This window comes from Giraffa tippelskirchi, chromosome 4, assembly GCF_054371585.1.
Source record: "Giraffa tippelskirchi isolate mGirTip1 chromosome 4, T2T-mGirTip1v1.2.pri, whole genome shotgun sequence".
Lineage (NCBI taxonomy): Eukaryota > Metazoa > Chordata > Mammalia > Artiodactyla > Giraffidae > Giraffa > Giraffa tippelskirchi.
This window is the reverse complement of record NC_137278.1, coordinates 201,016,055-201,040,554: the sequence shown is the minus strand read 5'-3', so window position 1 is coordinate 201,040,554 and position 24,500 is coordinate 201,016,055. Positions and strand designations below refer to the sequence as shown.

Genomic DNA, 24,500 nt, shown 5'->3' with positions numbered 1-24,500 from the left:
TTCAAACTCTGGGATTCTATCATGCAATTCAGCACGGCTACGTTCTAAAAAGAGATCTATTTACAAAGGCAAAGAGGGAGCCTCCTGTTGAAAAAGCTCCACAAGTCAGCAGTCTTCAATGGGCTTGGAGTGATGTGTTGCTGAATGCCTACAACACCCTATATGCACTTCTTTATAAGACGCAGATTACAGTACAGAGCAGTTCTACATAGTTTATCCTCCCTTGAGACAACGGACACCTCAGGTGAGAGCGAGGTGGGGCAGGCGATGAGAGAGGGAGGGGCCCCAGAGCACCAGTCAGACACCCAAGTCCACCAGCACGGCCCCCCCACAGTTGGACTGCCTTGGAACCCTCTACAGCTGTGATCTGCAAACTTCTGGACATGCCCTAGGCTATAAGACTAAGCTCAGTCTGGATCAATCCAATTTTTTTTTTAATGAACTGAAATAAGACATATCAGACTGTGTCAAGTTGAAGGTTAAATATCATTTTGTCCAAGTTTTGTAATTTATGTTACTTATGTATTATCAACACGTGTCTAGGGTTGTAAAGAAAACGTCACGATCAGAAGCAGCCTAAAGGTAACTGGGGTCTAAAGCCACAGTGAAGTGTGCGCCTCAACCAAGCACCACGTGGACAAGAACTGCAGATTAACTGTGGCTTGGGCTTTAATACAAAATGGTTTAAAGCAAAAAGATTGAAAGGACGAGTACTCCTTTGAGTACTTCCTGTTCATACTCGGCAGGCATTGGGTGTGGTACTAGAGGCAAAAACACTGAGGGCACAGCCCTGGCTCCAACGGGGTCAGGCCCCAGTCCAGGCCCTCGCACCAGAAGGAAGGGGCTTTTGGTTGGTTTCCAACCAAATAGGCATGATCCTGAACATAAAACCCTCTTCATCTTGTACCAGAGAAGGTGTGTGCTATCTCTATAACACCATCAGTTTGGGAGTAAAGACTCTTTTTTTTTTTTTTTTACACATTTTAAAATGAAAATACATAGAAAGGAAACATCATTTCACAAAAGTTATGGAGCCATCGCCGTAAGGACCATATACAGCCCTAGACTCATGTAAACTGTACTATCAGATGCATCAGCTCAGCACCCGCCCCCACTGATGCTGTGAGGCGAGCAGGGATACCCCATCGTTACAAGCCCCTCAAGAACAGGAACTGTGACTTCTGCATCTCTGCATCCAAGCACCTAGCCTGACGCTTGGCCAACGGTGGCCTGTTCATGCAGACGGGCAGCATGGAACCCCGGTCTGGGCTTCTTACCTGCTCTCACGCCCCGGTACTGCGGAGTGGCGAACATGTCCCACTGGGAGACGATGATGGCTGCGATGCCCAGAACACAGATAACAATCAAGTAGATGAAGCAAGGTTGCGGGTTACAGTAGAAGGAGTAATAAAGCCAAGGAACAAAACTTCCCATAATCAGAAGGGCAATACCAGAGTAATCCAGTCTAGGATAGGAAAAAAAAAAAAAATCCATTTACTGTTGAACATCGTTGCCCAATACAGGTTCCAGTCAAGAGTCCCCGGCAGGCAGTATCAAGGGTTCTGCCAACTCTGCTGGATGCTCTCCCTGAGCCCACGGGCTTTGGATCACTGATCCAAAGAGGGACTCTGCAGATACTTACTTAGAGAAGATCCGGGAGACCCCTTCTGAGTGGCAGTAGACTGTGTGGAACAGCCATGAGAAAGAAAGGCAGAGAATGGCCCCTAGGAAGAATAATCCAAAGACCACCTTTTCCTGCAGGGGGGCCACAAAGGAGATGTTGGGGCGAAACATATAAAAGATGCCCAGGCACAGGAAGAACACACAACCTAGAGGAGAGGACGGAAGACAGACGGGATTAGTGCCTTCTGGAGAGAGTTATGTATCGGTTACGTTTTCAGTCCTGACATCTGAATCAAAATTCTCCTAACAACTAAACTTTACCCAAAACATTGGTCTGCTTCACACACTGTTGGTATCACATGCCCCTCAGCTGCACAAGCTCAGTATAACAGGGTAACTTGTTACTAATCCAAAAAGAAAACAGACAAGGCCTGCTACTTCTCCTAACTAAGCCCACCTCTACCTCTAGATCCGTAAGAAATTCCATTTATGATGTTTTTGGCACATGTGCTGCAGCCAGGTTTCAAAGGCCCACCTGGCAGTTTCTTTTGCAATGAACGCTGACCCCTCCAAACTCTGCTAGGAAATACAGCTTGTCTCTACCAACCGCTCTAAGGAATGAACACCTGCAGCTCTGGTCCTCACCAGCTGGCCCAGCAGAGTCAGGAGTTAGGGACAGTGAAATGCTATTTGGGCTATTTCAAACCAGTTTTTAAACTGTTCTTCACAGTAAAATACCACATTCTTATTGCTTAGGGAAAGGCTACTAAACACAAGCACAGAAATTAAGAGGTTAAAACATATGCTAAGTGATTTGGTTTGATCATTTAGTAACGCTACAAGTCAGCAACAAACTCAATCTGATTCTCTACTCTGATCTACTCTCTGACTCTGGAGAACTTGGAGGCACAGTGGAAATCAAACGTGTGGTAAGATATGTGCATCAAACGGGAAAAGGCCAGACTACCCAATACATTCACCAGGTTGTGCGATTGTCACTATTTCGTTTCAGAACATTTTCACTGCCCCCAAAAGAAGTCCCACAACTGCTCAGTCATCTCCCATCATCACCCCCCTACCCCCCAACAACCCTAACAAGCACTGATCTACTAGACTTTCTAGCTCTATGGGTTTCCCCATTTTGGGTACTTCGTGTATATGGATCATACAGTACCCGGCCTTTGTGTCCAGCTCCTTTCACTTCACACAAGGTTTTCATGGCTAGCCCATGATGTAGCCCATTTTCAGCAGTCCAGCCCTTTTAAGGCTGTATAATACTCCACTGTATCCATATACCACATTTTATTTACCAATCAGCTGATAGACACTTGGTTGTTCCCACTTTCCCCTTGTGATGAATAAAGCTGCTAAAAACATTCATGTACACACATCTGTGGGAATATGTCTTTTGTTTTTAATTTATTTATTTTAATTAGAGGCTAATTACTTACAATATTGTAGTGCAGGAATATGTCTTCAATACTCTTGGGTATGTATATACCTAGAATTGCTGGTAACTCCCTTTAATTTTCTGAGGAACTGTCAAACCACTTTCCATACAGATTGCACCATTTTCCATTCCACCAGCAATGCATGAGAGTTCTAATCGGGCCATATCTGGGTAAAGACGTGTCACTTTCCATTTTCTTGATAACAGCCATTCTCGTGAGTGTGAATTGGTATCTCACTGCACTTCCTCAAATGACTCACAGGGTGACTGAGCACCTTCTCATATGTTCACTGGCCATTCGTAATGACTTTTAAGAAAATCAACTTACTTCTGTGAAATAACTACTTTCCTCTTCATGCTCATTAAAATATTATAGGCAATTCTGTATAGTGCCTTTTCCTTGGCCTGGTTTAAGGACATGTCTGAAAACCTAGTGTAAACTGGGACAACCCGAGACAACCACTGAGGAACTGCATCACTAGAAATCCAGTACACAAAAATGGCAAATTCAAAACATACTTTTTAAGTTCTGTCTTTACTCTTAAATACAGCGGTGGGGGGAGGAACAGAACGGTCACATTAATCATGACTACTCAACATACCCAAGAGATGTGTCCAGATGTTGCCTGTCTCAGTGTGTATTCTGAAAATGCTCTTAAAACAGGCCCGGAAGGAAGGCATCGGGGGCCGGTGTCCATGCAGGAGGAAGTCGTTATCCTTGAGCCACTCGGGTAGCACATCGTGAGGGATCACTCGCCATCGACCTTCCCAGACCTGGAAGAGTATCAGCAAATACCTCTGTGGGTTTAACTGTCACTTTGGCAACACTGACAGCTATCTCTTACTGCATTGCCTTACAATGAGATAAAGTAAACTATCTTTAGAAAGATAAATGCATTCAAAGGCAAAATGTCCTATATTCTGAAAAAATGACTGAGGCAAAAGATACATTCTTTTTATTGGGGTAGGGGAGCTTTTCTAAGGAAAAGGAAAGAGCAAACGAAGTTTCAGAAAATACCCAGGCGACTTCCCTGGTGGCCTAATGGTTAGGATTCTGAGCTTTCACTGCTGAGGGCCTGGCTTCAGTCCCGAGTCAGGGAACTGACATGGGCAAGCCATGAGACATGGCCAAGAAGGAAAAAAAAAAAAAGTGCTTTCCAGCTCTGTTTCAGTCTGGCCAAGGCAAGATGAGGGGCTGAAGTCCCACCCATACAGACACCCCTCCTTCATCCTTCACTACAGACTTTTCGCTCAGTAGTGTCCAACTCTCTGTGATCCAATGGACTGGACCCCACCAGGCTGCTCTGTCCATGGAATTCTCCAGGCCAGAAAACTGGAGAGGGTAGCCTTTCCCTTCTCCAGGGGCTCTTCTCGACCCAGGGATCGAACCCAGGTCTCCCACATTGCAGGCAGCTTCTTTACCAGCTGAGGCACCAGGGAAGCCCAAGAATACTGGAGTGGGTAGCCTATCCCTTCGTCAGCACATCTTCCCAACCCAGGAATTGAACTGGAGTGTCATGCATTGCAGGTGGATTCTTTACCAACTGAACTACCAGGGAAGCCCCTAATATAAGCCAGGAAAAATCCCTGTTGTATTAAGTAAGACCATTTTTATATTTAATATTCCTGTTGGTGGGAAAAAAACATAGAATCGCATTTAGGTCCCTTTTGCTAAAACTGCCTCCCTCTCCTTTGGTTTCTCTTCCAATCACAGCAAATATAATGAAGTAGAAAGAAAGAGCAAAGGGGTCGGAAAACCTTGGATCTCTGCCACTACCCAGTTGAAGGAGCTTTCATTAATTACAAAAATCCTCAAGCCTCAGTTTGCTTGTTTATAAAATGAGGACAAGAGTGCGGGAACTTACGAGGATCCACAGAAACGACCCACAGCACCCCCACTCCAAAGGTGGTGTGCAATCCTGCTGTCCCCACAAGCGGACCACCAGAGAGCTCGTGACTGGAGAGCCAGCAGGGAGTGCAGCCTCCCACCCTGTAGGTCCCCTCCTCCTCGCTGTCATTCCCGTCAGGCTCTAAAGGAAAGGGACTGGGGGTGGGGGAGCCCCTCCTAAAAAACACATCAGCCTCATCACTCCGCTCCTTTCACGACTCTCAGCCCAGCGAGCTCACACTGTTAAGATCACTTCCGCCTAAACTAACCTGCCCCTGCTGAGTCAGACAGACACCAAGGAGGAGGCAGGAGCGTGTCCACCTAGGGCTTCCCCTCGGGCCCCACCTGCCGGCCACCGTGCCCCCCCCCCCGCACTCCACTGGGGTGGGACGAAAAACCAAACAACAGCAGTGACCCCCTCACAATGGCACCCACGCTCCGTCCCCACCCTCCTCCGACCCCGGGCCTGTGCTCACCAGCCCTCCCCCTGCTGGTTCCTAACGTGCAACAAAATAAACTCCTCTGTCACCAAATGCTGCTACTTGGCTTCATTTGGGGAGAACTTTATTTTCTAAGATGGAAACCGATCCTCGCCTCCCTCCACGCAGCTCACAGCCTGCGAACAGCTCTGCTGTGATCGTATGAGAAGAGCTCCTGTGTTATCACACAAGCAGTTACTAGCTCTTACTAGTGACACTGCTACAGTGTCAGAGTGACTTTCCCTGATGCTTCTAAACACACCCTCTGGCCTCTGAAGACTGGGCCCAGGCACCGTGCCTCCATCATTACACTGCACCCGCTGCTCAGCTTGCAGGGCAGCCAAATGCCGACCCAAACAGGTATTCTCCCCACTCAACTCCAGGCAGAAAGAACAAGGTCGAAGCTTAGTCAAAGACACCTTTGTTTATAAGCTGGACAAGGGCAATGCATAAATCAAACATCTTAGCAATGGCTCACTAGGTCAGCATTAGACCATACGATACACAAAACATATTTAAAAAAAAAAAAGTGACCCACAGGTGACCTCTATGTCCACATGGGCCAGACTATGCTGGTAGACTAGCAACGACTGAAGGCTGGGATAAAAGAGACACCAAACACAAACACTCTCTAAAGCCTAAATGACTTTATTTACTCCCCCTGTTCCTGTAGAATAGCCTTCTCCACAAGGGAAAGCATACGAACAAGGAGGCAGGACACTGCATTCTCAACTGTCTGTTTACTTGCTTCCAAGAAAGAGAATCCGGTGTCACCAAGTACAGGCAGACGGGTTTATCAAGGACAGTCAGGAGCTCAGCTGCGGTGGGTAGGCTGACTCAGGAAGCCTGCCCCTTCCGCTCAGACACGCTTCTAGGGGATAATAGGGGTTCATAATAATTTTATGACCCACTCCTTTTCCTTCAGTAAATCATAGTCTATAGCAAACAAGTGTCCTATTTATTCACCACCTGTTAGCTCTTAAACTGGAAAGTTTTATTTGCCTTACTCTCTACTCTTGGTTCAGAAGGGAGAACAAAAAGTCAAGTTACCTACAGCACCCCACTGATCCATAAATATAAAATTCCCTAATGGTGGACACTGAATACCCAACTCTGGGATTTAAGGGAAAAACTTGCTTTTGAAAACCAAAATGTATCTTTGTATCCCTTTACTCTGACTCTACTGAGACAGTGATTACTAGAATGGGATTAATGTTTCGATTGGCTTTTTCTTCACCAGTTTTCAAACACTTATGACAATTTTCTGGGCTCTAAAAGTAGATCCATAAATGTTTAGACTCTGCCACACTCTCCCCGCAATCCCTCTGTCTTGAAAGAGATGTCTATATTCAGATTATATGTTTTCTTCTCAGCTCTGGTCCAAAGCACAGGACTCGAAGTCAACTGGCCTCAATTATTTCCAGCATCACCATAAATGTAGGAAAACCTAAACTTAGTTTTTAGGATCTAAGACTATATACATAAAAAGTCTTGGTTTCATAAAACTCATAAAAAAGCAAAGTATCCGAAAAATTTTTCTCTAAATGATCAAGAGTTCTTCAAAAACGTTTAATAATAAATTTATACACACACACAACACACACACAGGCTCAACCGTGTTGACCTGAGGTCACACCTGCCAGGATCAGATGGATCAAGTGGCTAAACCCATACATACCAGAGTCCCTGATCATGTTTTCAAAACAAGCAACCTCAATTCCAGATGCCATTTTAGGGGAACAGAGCCCCAAGGGGATCCTAATGACTCAGAAAACATACCAGCCACACTGACAACACTGGATGCGCGTGAAGACTAGGCAAGTCCTACCTGAGGAGGAATCTACCACCCGCTGGACCCTGAGAGGAGCAGCACGCTGCAGAGCAGACTCAGGGGGCCTAACTACGCCACTTCAGTGTCTGTAGGCATGGAGCACCCCCAACTCTGTTTCCTTCTGTCCTGTCTAACTGGTCAACAAGACACCTACTCTGTGAGCCGGTTTCCCAGCTAGATGATCTAGTTTTCTCAAATCTTTATCAGGGCAGCTGCAGGCACACAAGGACTGGTGTACTGAACAGGCCTAATGTCCTGACACTGCTCCCACCCGCTGGGACACACACTCTCCCCGTGGGGACGGTACCCCCACTGTCCTAACTCGCAGACTTCTGTTTGGGAAGGACTAAACATACAGCATGGAAATGACCAGGAATGGCCACACTTACCTTACAGACAAACTCTTCCATCCTCTCCATGGCATGGTGGGCTTGCAGGAGGGGGGACATGCCCATGAACCCCTCGTCTTCCTGAGATGCTCCATCATCGCACTCACGCTCCTCCACACTCTGCAAGGCAATCACAGAGACAGTCGGGGACAGAGGTCAGGAGCCAGAAGAAACGAACAATACCTTTTCCTTGAAAAAAATCACAGTGAAAATCTCTTAAGGTTAAAACAAGGTCTCAGACAAGTTAACAATATAGGAAGTAAGGTCTGCATATTATAGAATTATTATGAGTACTAAAAGTAAGCAAGAGGTGCCTGATTCTTCTCTGCAGACAAATGAACTACGGCAGCAGCATTCCTGTTTGTTTCAGTAGCAAGGTTCAGGAGAAGCCTTGAATGCTTTGTTTTTTGTTGCAAGAATTATACTCATAGACCACAAAATACTATTACATATACAAAGCTAAGAGATTACTGAGGGGGAAAATCTCCAAGAATCCCACCTGCAATGTGTAAAATAAATATAATGCAGTAAGTGCTCTAGGGCAAAGGAGGGAAAGGAGGAAAAACACTGTAAAACTATTCACTAAATCCTTAAAACACACCAAGCACAAAAGAAAGGCCATTTAACTTAATCCTGACAATCACCTTACTGTGTTAGTATTCTTGTCTAAACCTACAAAGCACATCGGGCAGGGACTTCCCTGGTGGCACAGTGGGTGAGAATCCGTGTGCCAGTGCAGGGGACATGCATACAAAGTACAACCTAAAATGTTAATACTCCGGGGTGTATTTTACCTTTGGAAAGAGAACTAGAGTGATAAAGACCAAAGTCCTTAAAGATCAGTCTAACATAAAATGAGAGGTCTGAGAAGGAATGCCACCGCACGCTCTGGGGCGGCTAAGCCCACGCACAGCTACAGCCTGTGCTCTAGAGCTCAGAACTGCAATGACGGAGCCCATATGCCACAACTACTGAGCCCGTGTGCCTGAAGCCAGCAAGGCACAACTACTGAGCCCGTCCGCTGCAACTACTGGAGCCCATGCACCTAGCACCTGTGCTCCACAGCAGGAAAAGCCACCACAATGAGAAGCCTGAACACCACAACTAGAGAAAGTTCACATGTAGCACAACCAAAAATATTAACAAAATAATCCTGTGCACCACAACCACTGAGCCCTCTTACAACAGAATAGTAACAAACATGTCCTCAAAAAACAAATGTCTACAACACAAGACCATAAATAGCTATTTATTGTGGGCAAGCATTGCAGAGTTGCTAATTAGGGATCTTTACAGAGTGGGTGGTGGTAAATATAGTTCCCTTGGTTAAACAGAGGATAACACGTAGGAATTGAGTGGCCAGAACAAGGACAAAAATGCTTTCTCCACGACACATGGGCAAGTTTATAGCTCTGCCACATGATGAAGGTCTGGAAAGTCTGCACGGGGCACGATATACATTATAGAAAAGCCTCTGTCTTCCAATATGAACTCTAAAGAACGACCCTGTTAGGAGTGAAAATTACTTTCAATTCCCTTCCAGTAGCCACTAAACCACAGACCCAAAGATCTGTTTCAACAATGAACTGCATCTAAGACAATCACACACGAGGGCTGAACGCACGCTATGTTCTGCTCCTATTGTCACACCTCTAACTGTGACACGAATTATGAAGAGAAACAGGGCAGTGTGAATGGTAAACAATGAAAACCCAAGCTGCCTAAAGTAAAGGCAGAAACTGTAATGCTCTAAGGCTTCCTATGAATAAATCACTATATCTACACTTTGGTGCTCTGAAGTGAGTACAAAGACGCTTTCAAATCTTTTTTTCCTGCTCCCATCAGTGAAGTCCATCTGTGAGAAAAGTTAAAGTGGGTTATATCTCAAAACACAACAATATCCAACTGATGATCCATACAAAGTACAACCTAAAATGTTAATTCTCCGGGGTATATTTTACCTTTGGAAAGAGAACCAGAGTGATAAAGACCAAAGTCCTTAAAGATCAGTCTAACATAAAATGACAATAACCCATCAGTCTACCGGGTGTTTGCTTCAGTCCAGCTCAGCTCAATTCAGTTTAATAAATATTTATTAAAAGAATGTTTTCTATAAAGATGAGTAAAATACAGTCTCTGCCCTCCATGGGTGTACAAGCTAATACGGGACCAAATTAGCCACAAAGATAACTGTAACAAAAATAAGGTACAGTCAGTTTAGAAACAGAATGTAGAGCTCAGGAGAGGCTGCAGAGGAATTAATTTTGGAAAGATAAAAGAACTGTCAAGAGGGAAAAGCAAAAACACTATTTTGAAGAAAAGAGACTAGTTCAGTTCAGCTGAAACTTAGGGGAATAGCTGGACATAAATTACATATTTACATACTAGAAGTCAGTAGACAAGGGCCACAGGCTACAATCATTGTTGTTTTTCAGTTGCTCAGTCGTGTCCAACTCTTTGCGACCCCATGGACTGCAGCAGGCCAGGCTTCCCTGTCCTTCATCTCCTAGAGTTTACTCAAACTCATGTCCACTGAATCAGTGATGCCATCCAACCATCTCACCCTCTGTCGCCCCCTTCTCCTCCTGCAATCAGGGTCTTTTTCAATGAATCGGCTCTTGGAATCAGGTAGCCAAAGTATTGGAGCTTCAGCTTCAGGATCAGTTCTTCCAATGAATATTCAGGGTTGATTTCCTTTAGGACTGACTGGTTTGATCTCCATGCTGTCCAAGGGACTCTCAAGAGTCTTCTCCAACACCACAGTTCGAAAGCATCAATTCTGTGGTGCTCAGCCTTCTTTATGGTCTACCTCTCACATCTGTACATGACTACTGGAAAAACCATGACTACTGGAAAAACTCTCAAGTTTTTTGACTATATATACCTTTGTCCCCAAGGTGATGTCTCTGCTTTTTAATACACTGCCTAGGTTTATCACAGCTCTCCTTCTAAGGAGCAAGCATCTTTTAATTTCATCGCTGCAGTCACCATCAACAGTGACTTTGGAACCCAAGAAAATAAAATCTGTCACTGTTTCCACTTTTTCCTCTTCTATTTGCCATGAAGCAATAGGACTGGATGCCATGATCTTAGTTTTTTGAATGTTGACTTTTAAGCCAGCTTTTTCACTCTCCTCTTTCACCCTCAGCAAGAGGCTCTTTAGTCTCTCTTTACTTTCTGCCATAAGGGTGGTGTCATCTGCATATCTGAGGTTGTTGATATTTTCCCAGCAATCTTGATTCCAGCTTGTGATTCATCTAGCCCGGCATTTCACATGATGTCACTCTGCATATAAGTTAAATAAGCAGGGTGACAATATACAGCCTTGATGTACTCCTTTCCCAATTTTGAATCAGTCCATTGTCCCATGTCCGGTTCTAACAGCTGCTTCTTGACCTGCATACAGGTTTCTCTAGAGACAGGTTGGTCTGGTACTTCTATCCCTTTAAGAATTTTCCAGTGTGTTGTGATTCACACAAAGGTTTTCATATACCCAATGAAGCAGATGTTTTTCTGGAATTCTCTTGCTTTCTCTATGATCCAACGGATGTTGACAATTTGATTTCTGGTTCCTCGACCTTTTCTAAAGCCAGCTTATACATCTGGAAGCTCTTGGTTCATGTACTGCTGTAGCTAGCTTGAAGGATTTTGAGCATATCCTTGCAAGCATGTGAAATGAGTGCAACTGTACGGTAGTTTGAACCTTCTTTGGCATTACTGTTCTTTGGGACTGGAATGAAAACTGACCTTTTCTGGTCCTGTGGCCACTGCTAAGTTTTTCAAGTTTGCTGACATTTAAGTGTAGCACTTTAAAAACATCGTCTTTAGGATTTTGAAAAGCTCAGCTAGAATTCCATCACCTCCACTAGCTTTGCTTGTAGTAATGCTTCCTAAGGTCCACTGGACTTCACACTCCAGTATGTCTGGCCCTAGGTGAGTGACTGCACCATCGTGGTTATCCGGGTCATTAGGACTTTTTGGACAGTATTCTTGCCACCTCTTCTTAATCATAATCATAATGCTGTCCAGAGTGAGAAAATAAAGGTCGAGGAGATGGAAAGGTACCCGGGACCAGGACACCAAACCTGGGTCAAAGTGTGTGTGCCCCTCCAGAGGTCTATGAGGACTGAGGCCTGATGTAACCACATAATTACAGGGACTACAAGCTAAGGCCCCCATACAACATGACTGTGTGTGTTCAGAAAATCCCTGCCCAGAAAGGTTAAGGACACACACCACTAGGTAACTTTATTGTGAGCTTCAGAACTTCTCAAAAATTCTAACATTAGACTGCTCAACTAGCTCCTTAGTACAGTTGCTGAAGTGGGCAAATCTGCTAAAGTATCTGCTCACTAGACTTGCTCCAACTATCAAAACTATCATAAACTCTGTGCAATGTCAACATGATATCTGTACTGCAAGACCTGCCATAAAGCACGACAGTCAGGCCCCAAACCACACACATAGCTGTCTGCGACCTCTCCTTTCTAAACAAGACCCTTAGGGTGCTGCTCACTCTTACTGCAGTAAGAAACTTCGCTTCATCTCATCAACAAGTTATTGTTCATTTGCTTGCTTGCCTTTTTTAATTAACCATTTTTTTAATTGAAGTACAGTGAACTTACAATGCTGTGTTAGTTTCATGTGTACAGCAAAGTGATTCAATTATACATCAACGGGTTATTTTGATAGTCTTTTTGGAAAGTTGACAGGTTGAAACCAGCCTTAAATTTAGAAAGCTGCAATGTGTAGTAAGGGCACTAGCAAGCTGATATATCTAGCCCATATGTACACAGGGGTGAGTGGAAATTAAGGTGTCTACAAAAACGAGAGCTGAAAGAGTAAGCGCTGATGACTGCGTCTCTGTTATCGTCCAACACAGTAAGAACAACAGCTAGTCTACGTGAACATTCATTTTGGTCTGCCTAGAAATATACATACAGTTAATCTTAAAGACTAGTTCTCTCTATCAAAGTTTGATGGAAAAGATCTTTAAAATTATCCAATTTTTTTTTTATTCTCACAAAGCAACTGTTTTTTAATCTTTATTGAATTTCCTAAGTAGGGCTCAAGAAAAAAAAACGAAGTGATTGGCAGACAGGAGTCTAAGTACAAATTAGCTTTCTTACAATAAACTAACAAACTGTGGCATTCTTATGAGTTTGGTTAAAGCAAATCAGTTCAAGAGAATAATTCCTAGGTTGAATGAATGAAGAGTTGGCTCCAGCTCCCATTTATGAGGAAGAATCTGGAGCAGAGGAAAAGTAGGACAACCATAAAGGCTGCTCTCTTTATTTAACTTTATACCTTAAAAACTCAGAGATATGAAATAAAGCCATAAAACTAAAGATCAGGCTAACCTGGTTTGAAATGTCTCTTTTGTGTTATCTATAGATGCTTATGAAACACAGACTATAAACTTCAGCAAATACAGTTAAAAGAGCCAAGGCTTTAGAGTCAGAGACCTAGAAGTAATGGTCAACCCTTCAACCAATACATAACACGACACATTCCAGAAAGAATTTTGGCTGACAGATTATTGGGACAAGGGTTAAAGATCTGGATTCTAGGCTCTACTGTCTAGGCTTACTTGTTAACAAACTGACTCCCTGTACCCTCTGTCCTTCATTCCAGCCATACCGAACATTCTGCAGGTTCACACGTCAGCATACACCAGTGTGCACTTGACACACTTAGCTACTATCATTACTGCTATTCCCTAAAAGCTTTGTGCCATTTCTGAGTCTGCACATCTGCTACTCTCTTTGCCTGGAATGCTTTCCAGTCCTTCAAGAAACAAGTCAAGCCTCATCTAGTTTCGCTTAATACATTTCCACTTCCTTTTAGATAACCCCAGTCATAGAAAAAGCAATCCTAAAATTCATATGGAATGACAAAGGACTCTGAACAGTCAAATCAGTCTTGAAAAAGAACAACAAAGCGGGAGGCATCACACTTTCAGACATATTACAAAGCTACAGTCATGGACACGGTATGGTGCTGGCATGAAGACAGCCATACAGACCAGTGGCCCTGCTCACAGACATCTACACCTTTGTTTTCCTGGCAGAGTTGCTTGAGTCACTTAAAAAGTGGTTTTTCCTCTGGAAGGTAAAAGACAAGACTAGGTTCTTTTCCCAGAAGCCTACTGACTCCCAAGATACGCACTGGAGACAAAGTATCTGGAGAAGCAGTTTCAGCATACACTCAGGATTTCTCCAAAAATAGAAATGATAATGCCCTCACTAAATCATGGTCAAACTATAACGGATATATGGTAACTACAAAACTGATTTCATTCAACAAGATAGGGCAGCTTAAGTGTGGTTTTACATGTCAACAGAAAAGGTGTGACTAACTCCTAGATAACTTAGGAGACTTCAAAATCTTACCAATGTGCTCAAGGTTCCTTTTCAAAACACCATCCTCTCTCCAGCAGAGTCCCCATAATTTTTAACATTCTTCCTCCAGCCACATTCTCATAAATCTGTTATACTCACCATTCTTTCACTTTAACTTACTTTTATACGATAGGAAGAAAGGACAGACGCCTCTACAAGGGGCTCCCGACCTCCGTGGTGGACGTCACTGCCACCGCTCCGCGCGCCATCGAGCTGGTGCCCCTTCCTGAGCCTGAGAGCTGGCTCTGGAGTCTTGCTGTGCTCCAGCCGGTTTTCCTCTGTCTCGTTCATGGGACACCCAAGACTTTCTGACAAAAAGGTCTTTCTTTCTGTCCCTTCTTCTTGGGAGGGTGGATGTTTAGGATAGTGAGTTGACTCTACAGGAGAGAAAACTCTGCATTAACATATTTTCATGAGTGATGGGGGAAGACATAGGTTGTATTATTATACACTAAAACTAGAATTTTCTGTACTCATTAAGAACAATAAATAATGTACTATAAAAAAACCTATTTTGTTGATAAAAAGGACTGCCAAAATCTACTTTTACATGAAAAAAGCAGAATATAAAAGATACATGTATAATATTCCCAGTTACATATTATAATAAAAGTATATAATCATAAACAAGTATATTTGTGTATACGGGATAACTATTTAAATATTCAAAACTGTGTTTTCGGTGCACAAGTACATACACAAGGAAGAACCTAGAGTTAGGAGGGAGGCAGCTTACTTTTCATTTTATTCTGCCTGCATTTTTTTTTTCCATATGCCATATACTACTCTTTCAGTTTAAAACATACCTAATATAGAAAGAATATATGTGGATTTTATGGACTATAACTAGGTTTTACATATTCAATTTCATTTACATCATCACAACGATTCTTCAGGGTATTCTAACTTCTACTTCACAAGTAAAGAAATCAAAATTCACCACGCTTTTATGAAATAAAACAATGCCTCTGACTGACAGGGCATATATTACTGGTAATGTTTTGCATTTAAGTTGCTTAATGTCTGAAATTTCAGTATTTTTGAGCTGTTTTGAACTCTACCTGGACTACCCTGGAAGGTAAAACCTCAGGGCCAGAGCACACTTTCATACGCCTCTGAGCTCCCAGAAACCGCTGTGCACATAAATGTTTAATGAATAGGATGACATTTAAACGTTCTTAAGTGGTAAAAAACACTTTCAGAAGTCATCAATATTTCTCTAAGCTGGATCACATAAGTCTCCTAGGAGTTCAATAATTCCAAATCCTTGGCCCTCTAACTCATAAACTCATAGGACAAAAGCTTATTTTAGAGATTTAAGTGACATATCCAAATAAGGAGATCATCACAGCCAATCCAACTAAAAAGATGAAAACAGGAAGAAGCCAAGGTACATGTTATGCTCATAAATCCCAGGAGATGCAAAATTCTTACTGGGGGAAAGGAGGAGTGGGGCGAAGTGGGAGGGCCCAGCCAGCACGCAGAGAGGGTGAGAGGTACACTTAGTGTTCACATGTGGACACACAAGACTAAGCAATAGCTCAAGAGTTCAAATTAGACTAAGAATTGGCCAGTTGTTAGTTTCATGAACCATCTGAGTTTGTTGCAAGAGTTCTCTCAAGTTTTTAGAACAAAAACAAACACAATCTTTAAGGGTCACCAAAACTGGACCTGTGCCTATCACATAAGGGTCTGAGCAAGCACATTCTAATAGTGAGATTATAAACTATGCGATAAATGCCCACTTCTGAAACAGGAAACAACGTTAGCGACTTATACATACTTATTTAAAAAGCTGTTTCACACCCACCATTTCACGCTGTTTCAGGGGAGAGGGATCTAACATTTACGGTGGATCGGCAAAGTTAAATTCTGTACCACAGGATCTCACATAATTCTTACGTATGGCCCTCTAGGGTATTTTACCCCCCATTATACAGATGTGGAAACTCAGGCTCAGAGATTAGGTTATTTATCCAAGGCTATTAGTCTTTAAGAGCAGCTGGAACTATGGTCCAACAGTACTTGCATAAATGATTTTCTTGCTAAGAAGAATAAAAAACAGGGGAAGTATCTGGAATTAGGCTTTAATTTGCTCTAAGATTCTTAACAGGAAAAGGGAGTGAGATGGAGATGGAAAGAAAGTAAGACTTCAGAGCACCATTATCTGTTAATCCAAAGAGTTATTCTAGGGGAATAGTTAGCATATTCTAAGTTATTCAAAGAGAAATTTTTCATTCATTAAGATTCTATGAATGCTATGCTTGCTGTATTACACAGAAGTTGAGAGAGAGAAAGAAGGGGAAAGAAAGAAAGGAACCCAATACACAACAGCCGGCAGGAAAAAACAAGTTAACTGAGAGGTGCTCTGAGTCTATGAACAGATGCAGAAATCCTGCACAAGTCAAACTGGGTAACTCCCAGCAAGCAGAGCACATCTAAGGTCTTTGAAAAGTGGCCTCATGTGTTCTAGGAACAGGCTCAAGCATCACTAACTCTGCCCAAAAGCAATGGGGATTTGCCAAGCAGAGTAGAGGAAAGGCACTCTGTGAGGAGAAAATAGCATATGCAAGGCAAGGAGTCCAGGGTCTGCTCAGAAATCAGAGAACAGGGACAAATTCAAGATATGCTCAATAGAGAAAAATGGACATTTGGATAACTGAATGAGGGTCCATGAAGACTAGACAGAAAGAACCCAGATGACTCAGCCTTTCTGCTCGGGCAGTCACTTGCACAGAGGACGCCACTCACTGAGATGAAGACATGATATGGGAGAAGTAAATTCATAGTAGAAGAATGAATTTGTTTTCAGAAATGGGGTCTGAAGTGCAAGAAATGTTCAGCTGGCACCAGGAAACACAAGTCTGGAATTCAGAAGAGAGAATGAGCTTGAAAACAGAACTAGGTATTACTAGGATCAAAAGTGATAGTAGCGTATTAGTTAACACTGGACAAAATCCTTTAAAAAAAAAGTTATGAATTGTAGTGCTAGAGAAGATTCTTGAGAGCTCCCTGGGCTGCAAGGAAATCAAACCAGTCAACCGTAAAGGAAATCAACCCTGAATATATTCACTGGAAGAACTGATGCTGAAGTTCCAATACTTTGGCCACTTGATACGAAGAGGTGATTCATTGGAAAAGACCCTGATGCTGGGAAAGATTGAGGGCAGAAGGAGAAAGGGACGACAGAGGATAAGACGGTTGGCTGGCATCACCAACTCAATGGACATGGGTTTGAGCAAATTCTGGGAGATAGTAAAGGACAGGGAAGTGTGCTGCAGTCCATGGGGTCACAAAGAATCAGACAGGACTTAGTGACTGAACAACAACAAAAGGAGTTTGATGGGGTAAAAATCAAAGTAAAAAATCCAGGAGAATGAATACCAAATAGTAGATTGTCAAGTCAGGACTGGAACGTACTAATCTCTCGGCTCTCAGTCAACTGTACTCACACCAGGTTTCCTTCCCAATGGGAAAATCACGAAAAATTTAAAACTCTACTTCTTAGACTTCATTTTCCCTTCAAATAATACTGTATAAGGTAAACTTATTATGTTGCTTAAAAGCAACATAGGGTTGCTTAAATGGTTACCTATGAAGCAACTTTTTTCTACCTGAAGAAACTGCTAACTTAATGGTTTGATACTTGTGCTCTAAAAATCTAACTCTATTCCAGAAAAGGTATTTTCTAAAAACCAATACTTGTCTGCATGTTCCATGAGGCAAGGATGTGCTCACTGCTGAGAATCAACCTGCAACAGATACACAGGTTTCTTGAATGAATGTTTCATTCTCCAGGGGAAGAAGAGAAGTACTTAATCAGTTACATTGGGTTCCTGCCAAGGTAGACTGTAGTACAATGTATTACTTCACCTATTTCATACTGTTCATTTTTATGTTGCCCCCAATTTTAAAAGAGCAAGCAAGCTGTGGAAAACAGTATGGCAGTTCCTCAAATAAATTAAAAATAGATTTACTATACGATCCCACCAACTCCACTTCTGGGTATGCATGTACTCAAAAGAACTGAAAGCAGTCTTGAAGAGACATTTACACACTCATGTCCATATTCACAACAGGTAAAACACGGAGCAGCCCGAGTGTCCATCAATGGATAAAGAAGCACAGCGTGGTGTCTATACACACAAGAAAATAGTCAGCCTCCAAGAAAGAAAAGTCTGACACAAGTTACAACCTGAATGAACCTGAGGACCAAATGGTAAGTGAGATAAGTCAAGTACGAAACACAAATGCTGTACGATTCCACTCACCATAGGTGCTTAGAGAAGTCATATTCATAGAAAGAATGGTGGCTGCCAGGGACTGGGGGGAAGAGGGAATGGGAGCTACTGTTTAACGGGTGTAGTTTCCGTTTTTGCAAGATGAAAAAAAGCTTTGTGGATGCATGGTGGTGATGCCTGCACAACAACATGGATGGATGACAAGGTGACTACACACTTAAAAATAGTTACAGTAACTTTTACGTTATGTGTATTTTACACATTTTTTAATTGGGGGGTAGAAATACACCGTACCACTATATTACATTGCCTCTTTGTCTAGTAAATTTCTTATTGATGTGAAAAATACATTCAGAAAAGCACACCAAGGACACAAAGCTGACAAAGTATAAACGCAGTGTACCATGAACACTAGCACCCAGAGGCCCTCATGCCCTCGCCACTGTAACGCTTTTTAAAGCGCTAATTTTAAGAGACGCAGCCCCTTTCATTGCCAGTTAATGGTAACAGAAATCTTCCGGCAAGGTTCTCTGAAGACTGGCCAACTGCCATGGACCTAAGTCTTCCAATTCTGAGGGCCAGAGGTGTAACGTCCCCCTGTATGAACCGGGACACAGAGAGTGGGGTGCGCAGTCTAAGACTGGTGGCGTATCTTCCTAGTTCTATAATTAGATTCTTCAGTAGTGGAAGACAGGCTGTAAAGTATGTCCCATGATTTTGCTGGCTTCCCCTAAGGTGAAAGTAGCCAATTTCAAAGTGACTTGAAAGTTGTACACTGAAATCACTCCAGTGTGATCTGTCATTCCACACTGGGGTATGCATTTGAAGTTAGTACATGGTTAAAATGAGATTTCTGGTATCAAGTTCACGCTCTTCTTGTTGGGAAAGCTGAGTGGCACAGAATGTTCTACGTCAAAGTACCAGTAGGTTATGCCCCCTCATGATCTCTTTACAATGCAAATCTAATACTAATAATGAAACGAGATAATTTTTTAGGATGGAATGATTTATTTCAACAGTGGAACCAGCAGGGATATTAAAGGCACAAGATTTTCTTTTGAAAACTAGTTATTTCTTCTCTTTTTGAATCATTATTAAAAGTAAATACTAGATGTGTTACCTTGGCTGGCTTTCAAGTCTTCAGAGAACCTTGCTAGAAGATTTCTATCACGTTAACTGGCAAGAAAAAGGGCTAGACCTCTCACAATTAACCCTTTTAAAAGCTTTACAGTGGGAATTCCCTGGCAGTCCAGTGATTAGGACCCAGGTTCAATCCCTGGCTGGGGAACTAACATCCCACAAGCTGTGAGGTTCAACCAAAAAAAAAAATAAAAACTGTTACAGTGATGGGGGAGAGTTCAAACACCCCAATCTACTATTTCCCTCCACTAACTTTCTGATTCAAGCCACAGCCATTTCTTACCTGTCCTAATACAAAAGCCAGTTACCCACCCACCCAGCCCACTCCTGATCCTCAGGACCCAGTTCCTGCACGGCAGTCACAGGGTAACTTTTTCAAAAGGCACTCCCTTGCTTTCTGAACTCTCCAATGGCTTCTCTTCACACTTAAGGAAGCTCTTTCCCTGGCTTACAAAATCTTAAATGACTTAGCCCCTAACTCTGGCCTCACCCTGTACCCCTTTCTCCCTTGCCCACTATGTTTCAGCCTCAATGACCTCCCGTCTACTCTCCAAATACTCCAAATGCTCAAAGGGCTCCTCTATGTCAATGGTTTTCACGGCCTGGAATGTTCATTGCTCAGATCTTCCCATGGATGGGCTCCTTCTTCACATGCGAATCTCAATGTAAAGGTCACCTACTCTTTGAATCCTTCTCTGACCACATAATCTCAGCCTTTCCTTATCACATCACCTTTTAATCTCACAACACTTGTCTCTGTTATTTTTATTTCTTTGTTTACTACTAGTCTTCTCTCACTAGACTGAAAATTCCTCAAAGAAGACAATATGTAAATTCTTTACTCCTATATTCCAAGTACCTAAATTGCTCCTGGCACACAGCAAGTGTATTCACTAAATATATGCTGAATAAATAAGTGGGGAATCACAAACCACACTTCAAGGATAAGTTAGGCAGAAACTAACTTCCCTGACTTCCCCAGGTTCCTGACACTAACTCCTTCACTCTTCTCATTTACTATTGTTTCTATTACAGTAGCTGTCAAAATTGACTGCATTTCTCTGTTCACCGGTCTGTCTTCCCCTCCTCAACTGCAAACTTCTCAGGGTCAGGGAGCCTTTTGTGGAATCCACTTTTGTATCCACAACCCCAAGCTTGCTCTGGGACGCAAAGGACCTCACAATCCTTTCCTGTACGATGTGGAGGAGGGAGAAGACAGGGACAGCTAACATGCAATCAGCGCTGACTGAATGCAAAGAACCCTGGATTCTCTCCTGAAATCCTTACAACCTTTTTGGGACACTGGCACAACTGTTTCCTCTGTTCTGGAGATGACAAACACCCAGACAGGTTATAAATAACGTGTCTTAAACGAGAGTAATAAGGGGCAACCTAATCTACCCAATCAATCTAGTCCGCCTAACACCCCAGTTAATGCTCTTATCCACAACCCTCTATGTTAGCATGAACCCTAAGCCGTTCTCAAATAAACACATAGTAGCATTCAAATGACAAAACCAGGAGGTGACACTGACAGAATGCTGTACTTTACAGCAACGTTGAAAATATTAAGAAACAGGCAAGAAATGGGGAGGAGCACAGAGCCTTGCCACATACCAAAAACAATAAAATGACTGGTTAAAACTGGAATACTTCCCAAACACTCAGAACATTTCTGAGTAGAAAAAAAAAGTCAATTAAAAAAAAAAAAAAACGGTAACTGGGAAAAGAATAACCGATAAAATGGGAAAAGTTCCCAACATATGTTACTGACACAGCCCTTAACAAATGGCACAGCTGATAACTGAGACGGAGCAACAAGTTAGATTTTTAAGACAGGCGCTATTATACATTCATGTTCATAAAATCTCAACTGTTGGAAGCACAAAGAAACATTTCAAATCAAATGCAGCTATTTCTTAAAGATGATTTTGAAGCTATAAAGACAGGCAACACTCTTATCATTTACGCTACTTTCCTTCTTAGCATGAAGTAGGGTAACTTTTAAGTACTATCACAAGGAACCTCACTCTTCTAACTTACTGCCCCACCCACTGACCAACTTTGCTGAGAAGAAATCAGGCAAAGCTGATCCTGTGCAGCAGAGCTAGGGCACAGCCAGTGAGAGCTGACCTCTCAGGCTAGAGACCTACTTCACAAGTACAGTGTTACTGTCCATCACTACACAAGTTCAGAGGCTAATTCAGAGGGTCACCAAGTGCCAAAGAAGATGAGCTTTTACACATAATCTCATTTTAACTTTAAAACCTGCCTGCTACAGACAGTACGAGCTCTACTTACAAACAAGAGGACTGGGGGTAAGACCAGTCGAGGTTACACAAGTCACAAAATAGAGAAGCGAGAACTGCCCAGTTTGGCCCTCTCCATAATACAACACTGCCTCCCACAAAGGGAAGTGGTTCCAGTTTTCCTAGTCATGATGTTATCTCTTTGAAGGGAGGTGAACTGTTGCTCAACACTTAACGGAGCCAACTCTAATGGCTGACATTTCACCCATCATCTCATTTAACCCTCCAGCAATCCTTATAAAATGGGGTCCTATTTTACAGATGAAGAAATTGACACTAAAGGAGATCAAGTAACTCAATGACACACACTGCAGTGGAAGGCTACAAATTCAAATCTGCATCTGACTCCAAAGTCCAGATCTTAACTCCACCTGTTATTGTTGTTCAGTCGCTCAGCCATGTCTGACTCTTTGTGACCCCATAGACCTTAGCCCGCCAGGCTCCTGAGTCCATGGAATTCTCCAGGCAAGAATACTGGAGTGGGTAGCCATTCCCTTCTCCAGGGGATCTTTCCAACCCAGGGATCGAACCCAGGTCTGCTACACTGCAAGCAGATTCTTTACCATCTGAGCCACCAGGGAAGCCCATAACTCCACATCACAGGGCTTCATTAAGGTACAAATAGTGCATTATAGCGACTGGTCACGGTCATGAGTAAAAAAATATTTTATAAAAAGGACTTTCTACAACTCTTATAGTCGTGTTATGATGTCGTTTCCATTTCCCAAGATCTATAAGCAACTCTGAGTTTCTAAAACAAAGAACAGTGCACAAAAATCCAAGTGTAGATGAGAACAACAGTCCTACGTGTAATTAGGGAAATCCTGAGAAGTCCAGGGTGTATAAACTGTCATACCTATAATGAACCAAAATATGTAAATTATGCAAAGACTTCCTTCCAGAAATCATCTGCCCTACAATACCACATGTTGTGCTTAGTCGCTCAGTCGTGTCCACCTCTTTGCAACCCCACGGACTGTAGTTGGCCAGGCTCCTCTGTCCATGGGGATTCTCCAGGCCAGAATACTGGAGTGGGTTGCCATGCCCTCCTCCAGGGGATCTTCCCAACCTAGGGATCAAACCCAGGTCTCCCGCACTGCAGGCGGATTCTTTGACCACATAACCATACTCTTGTTCCAACTATGTCAGAAATAAAATCTTTCCAGGTATATTTGGATATCTGGCCTGCAGAGTCAATGTTACAGGCAAAATCAAAACCCCTACACTTCAGTAAAAAGCTGCCTGCATAAGTAAGTAACCATTACTCAGGGTCCCATCTCATCCTGCGCAACACCCTCTGCAACACAAGCCTGTTGGTTGAGGGGCGGGCAGCGGGGAAAGGTTACCATGCTGCAGATGGAGAAACCAAGAAGTGGTTAATTATCTTTCTCAATATCAAAATCATAAATTTAGAAATAAGACTTGTATCTATAACTTTTCCCAGCATCACTGAATTCCACAAAACCACAAGGTCTTCTTTCGACCACCAATTAAAAAAAAACGAATGGGGAAAAAGAAAAAAGAAAGACATAGAATATATAACTATCTGCAGACCTCACAGCATCTCTTCTCAGACTAAACACTCACTTCAAGTGCAAACAAAAATAGTTTTCATTCTTAAATTAAATGATTTGTAGAAGTTTCTATTAGTCCAGAAAGATTCAGATTTGTATATATTAATTCTCCTAAAACAAAAACTGAAAGTCTCAAACCTCAGAAAGTATACATAACAGCAACTGGATGACTAAATACATGTAAGGATTCTGAAGTTTCAAGTATCAAGGAGTCAATCTAACACCTGCTTATCTAGTTTCCAAAGTCTGTGGGTAAATTAACCAACAATGCAAAGACACCAGGAACCTGTTCCCTCCATCAAAGTTTATCATCAAACCGTCTGCAACCTTGTTGCTATTGTTCAGTCACCAAGTTGTGTCCAACTCTTTGCAACCCCATAGGCTACAGCACCCTAGGCTCCTCTGTCCTCCATTATCTCCCAGAGTTTGCTCACGTTCATGTCCACTAAGTCAGTGATGCAACCAAGCTTCTATTTAAAAAGTGGTTGAGAGAAATGACATCTGGATGAGACCTACAAAATGTGCTATATCTATCTACTCCTCCAGGTTGTTTCTGGATCAAGTAATCCACTAATGGATCAAACTTGAACATGTAAAGCAGCCTGATAAAAGACAAAGAGGCTGTTATTGCGTTGAACCAGAAAATGCCTAAAAGATTTACAAATCAAATTTAAAAAACACTGTATTTTAAACAGGCAAACAGTGCTGTGGTGACTGGCTGTGCATATAAAAAAAAAAAAAAATTAGATCCCTGACTTCTACACATAAAAAAATTCTTTTCAGGCAAGATCAAGATCTAAATATAAAAAACCAAACTTCTAAAGCTTTTAGAAAGAAATGCGGAGACCTTAATGCCCTTGGAGTACAGAACAGATTTCTTAGGTAAAGCACAAATACAAATCAACAAGGAAAAAGATGACAGATCTGATAATCATTTCCACTCAGCAAAACAAACCACATAAAAAGCTGACAGATAAGCCACACAAACTAGATGATATCTGCAGGTCACTTCAAAGATATAAACAGGATATAAAGTAAACTACTAAAAGCAATTTTAAAAGTCAGCCCAATTAGGGGTAGGGGAGATGGACAGGGACAGGGACAGATTCAGCCAAGAAATGGAAATCTGAACAGTCACTCAACATTTCAACATGCTCAATCTAACAAACAATCAA

General features: G+C 42.5%; 1 protein-coding gene across 2 annotated transcripts in view; it reads right to left on the bottom strand.

Annotated features, from left to right (window-relative positions):
- The window catches only part of ADIPOR2 (adiponectin receptor 2), a 41,907-nt gene that overhangs the window by 3,935 nt on the left and 13,472 nt on the right, over window positions 1-24,500 (bottom strand). For both annotated transcript variants that reach the window (XM_081589896.1, XM_081589895.1), the window contains exons 2-6: window positions 14,182-14,438; window positions 7,661-7,780; window positions 3,676-3,847; window positions 1,643-1,829; window positions 1,278-1,465 (exon numbers count right to left, since the gene is read on the bottom strand). In XM_081589896.1, the coding sequence (XP_081446022.1) occupies window positions 1,278-1,465; window positions 1,643-1,829; window positions 3,676-3,847; window positions 7,661-7,780; window positions 14,182-14,352 (838 nt within the window). In that variant the 5' untranslated portion in view covers window positions 14,353-14,438. The remainder of the gene's footprint in view (window positions 1-1,277; window positions 1,466-1,642; window positions 1,830-3,675; window positions 3,848-7,660; window positions 7,781-14,181; window positions 14,439-24,500) is intronic.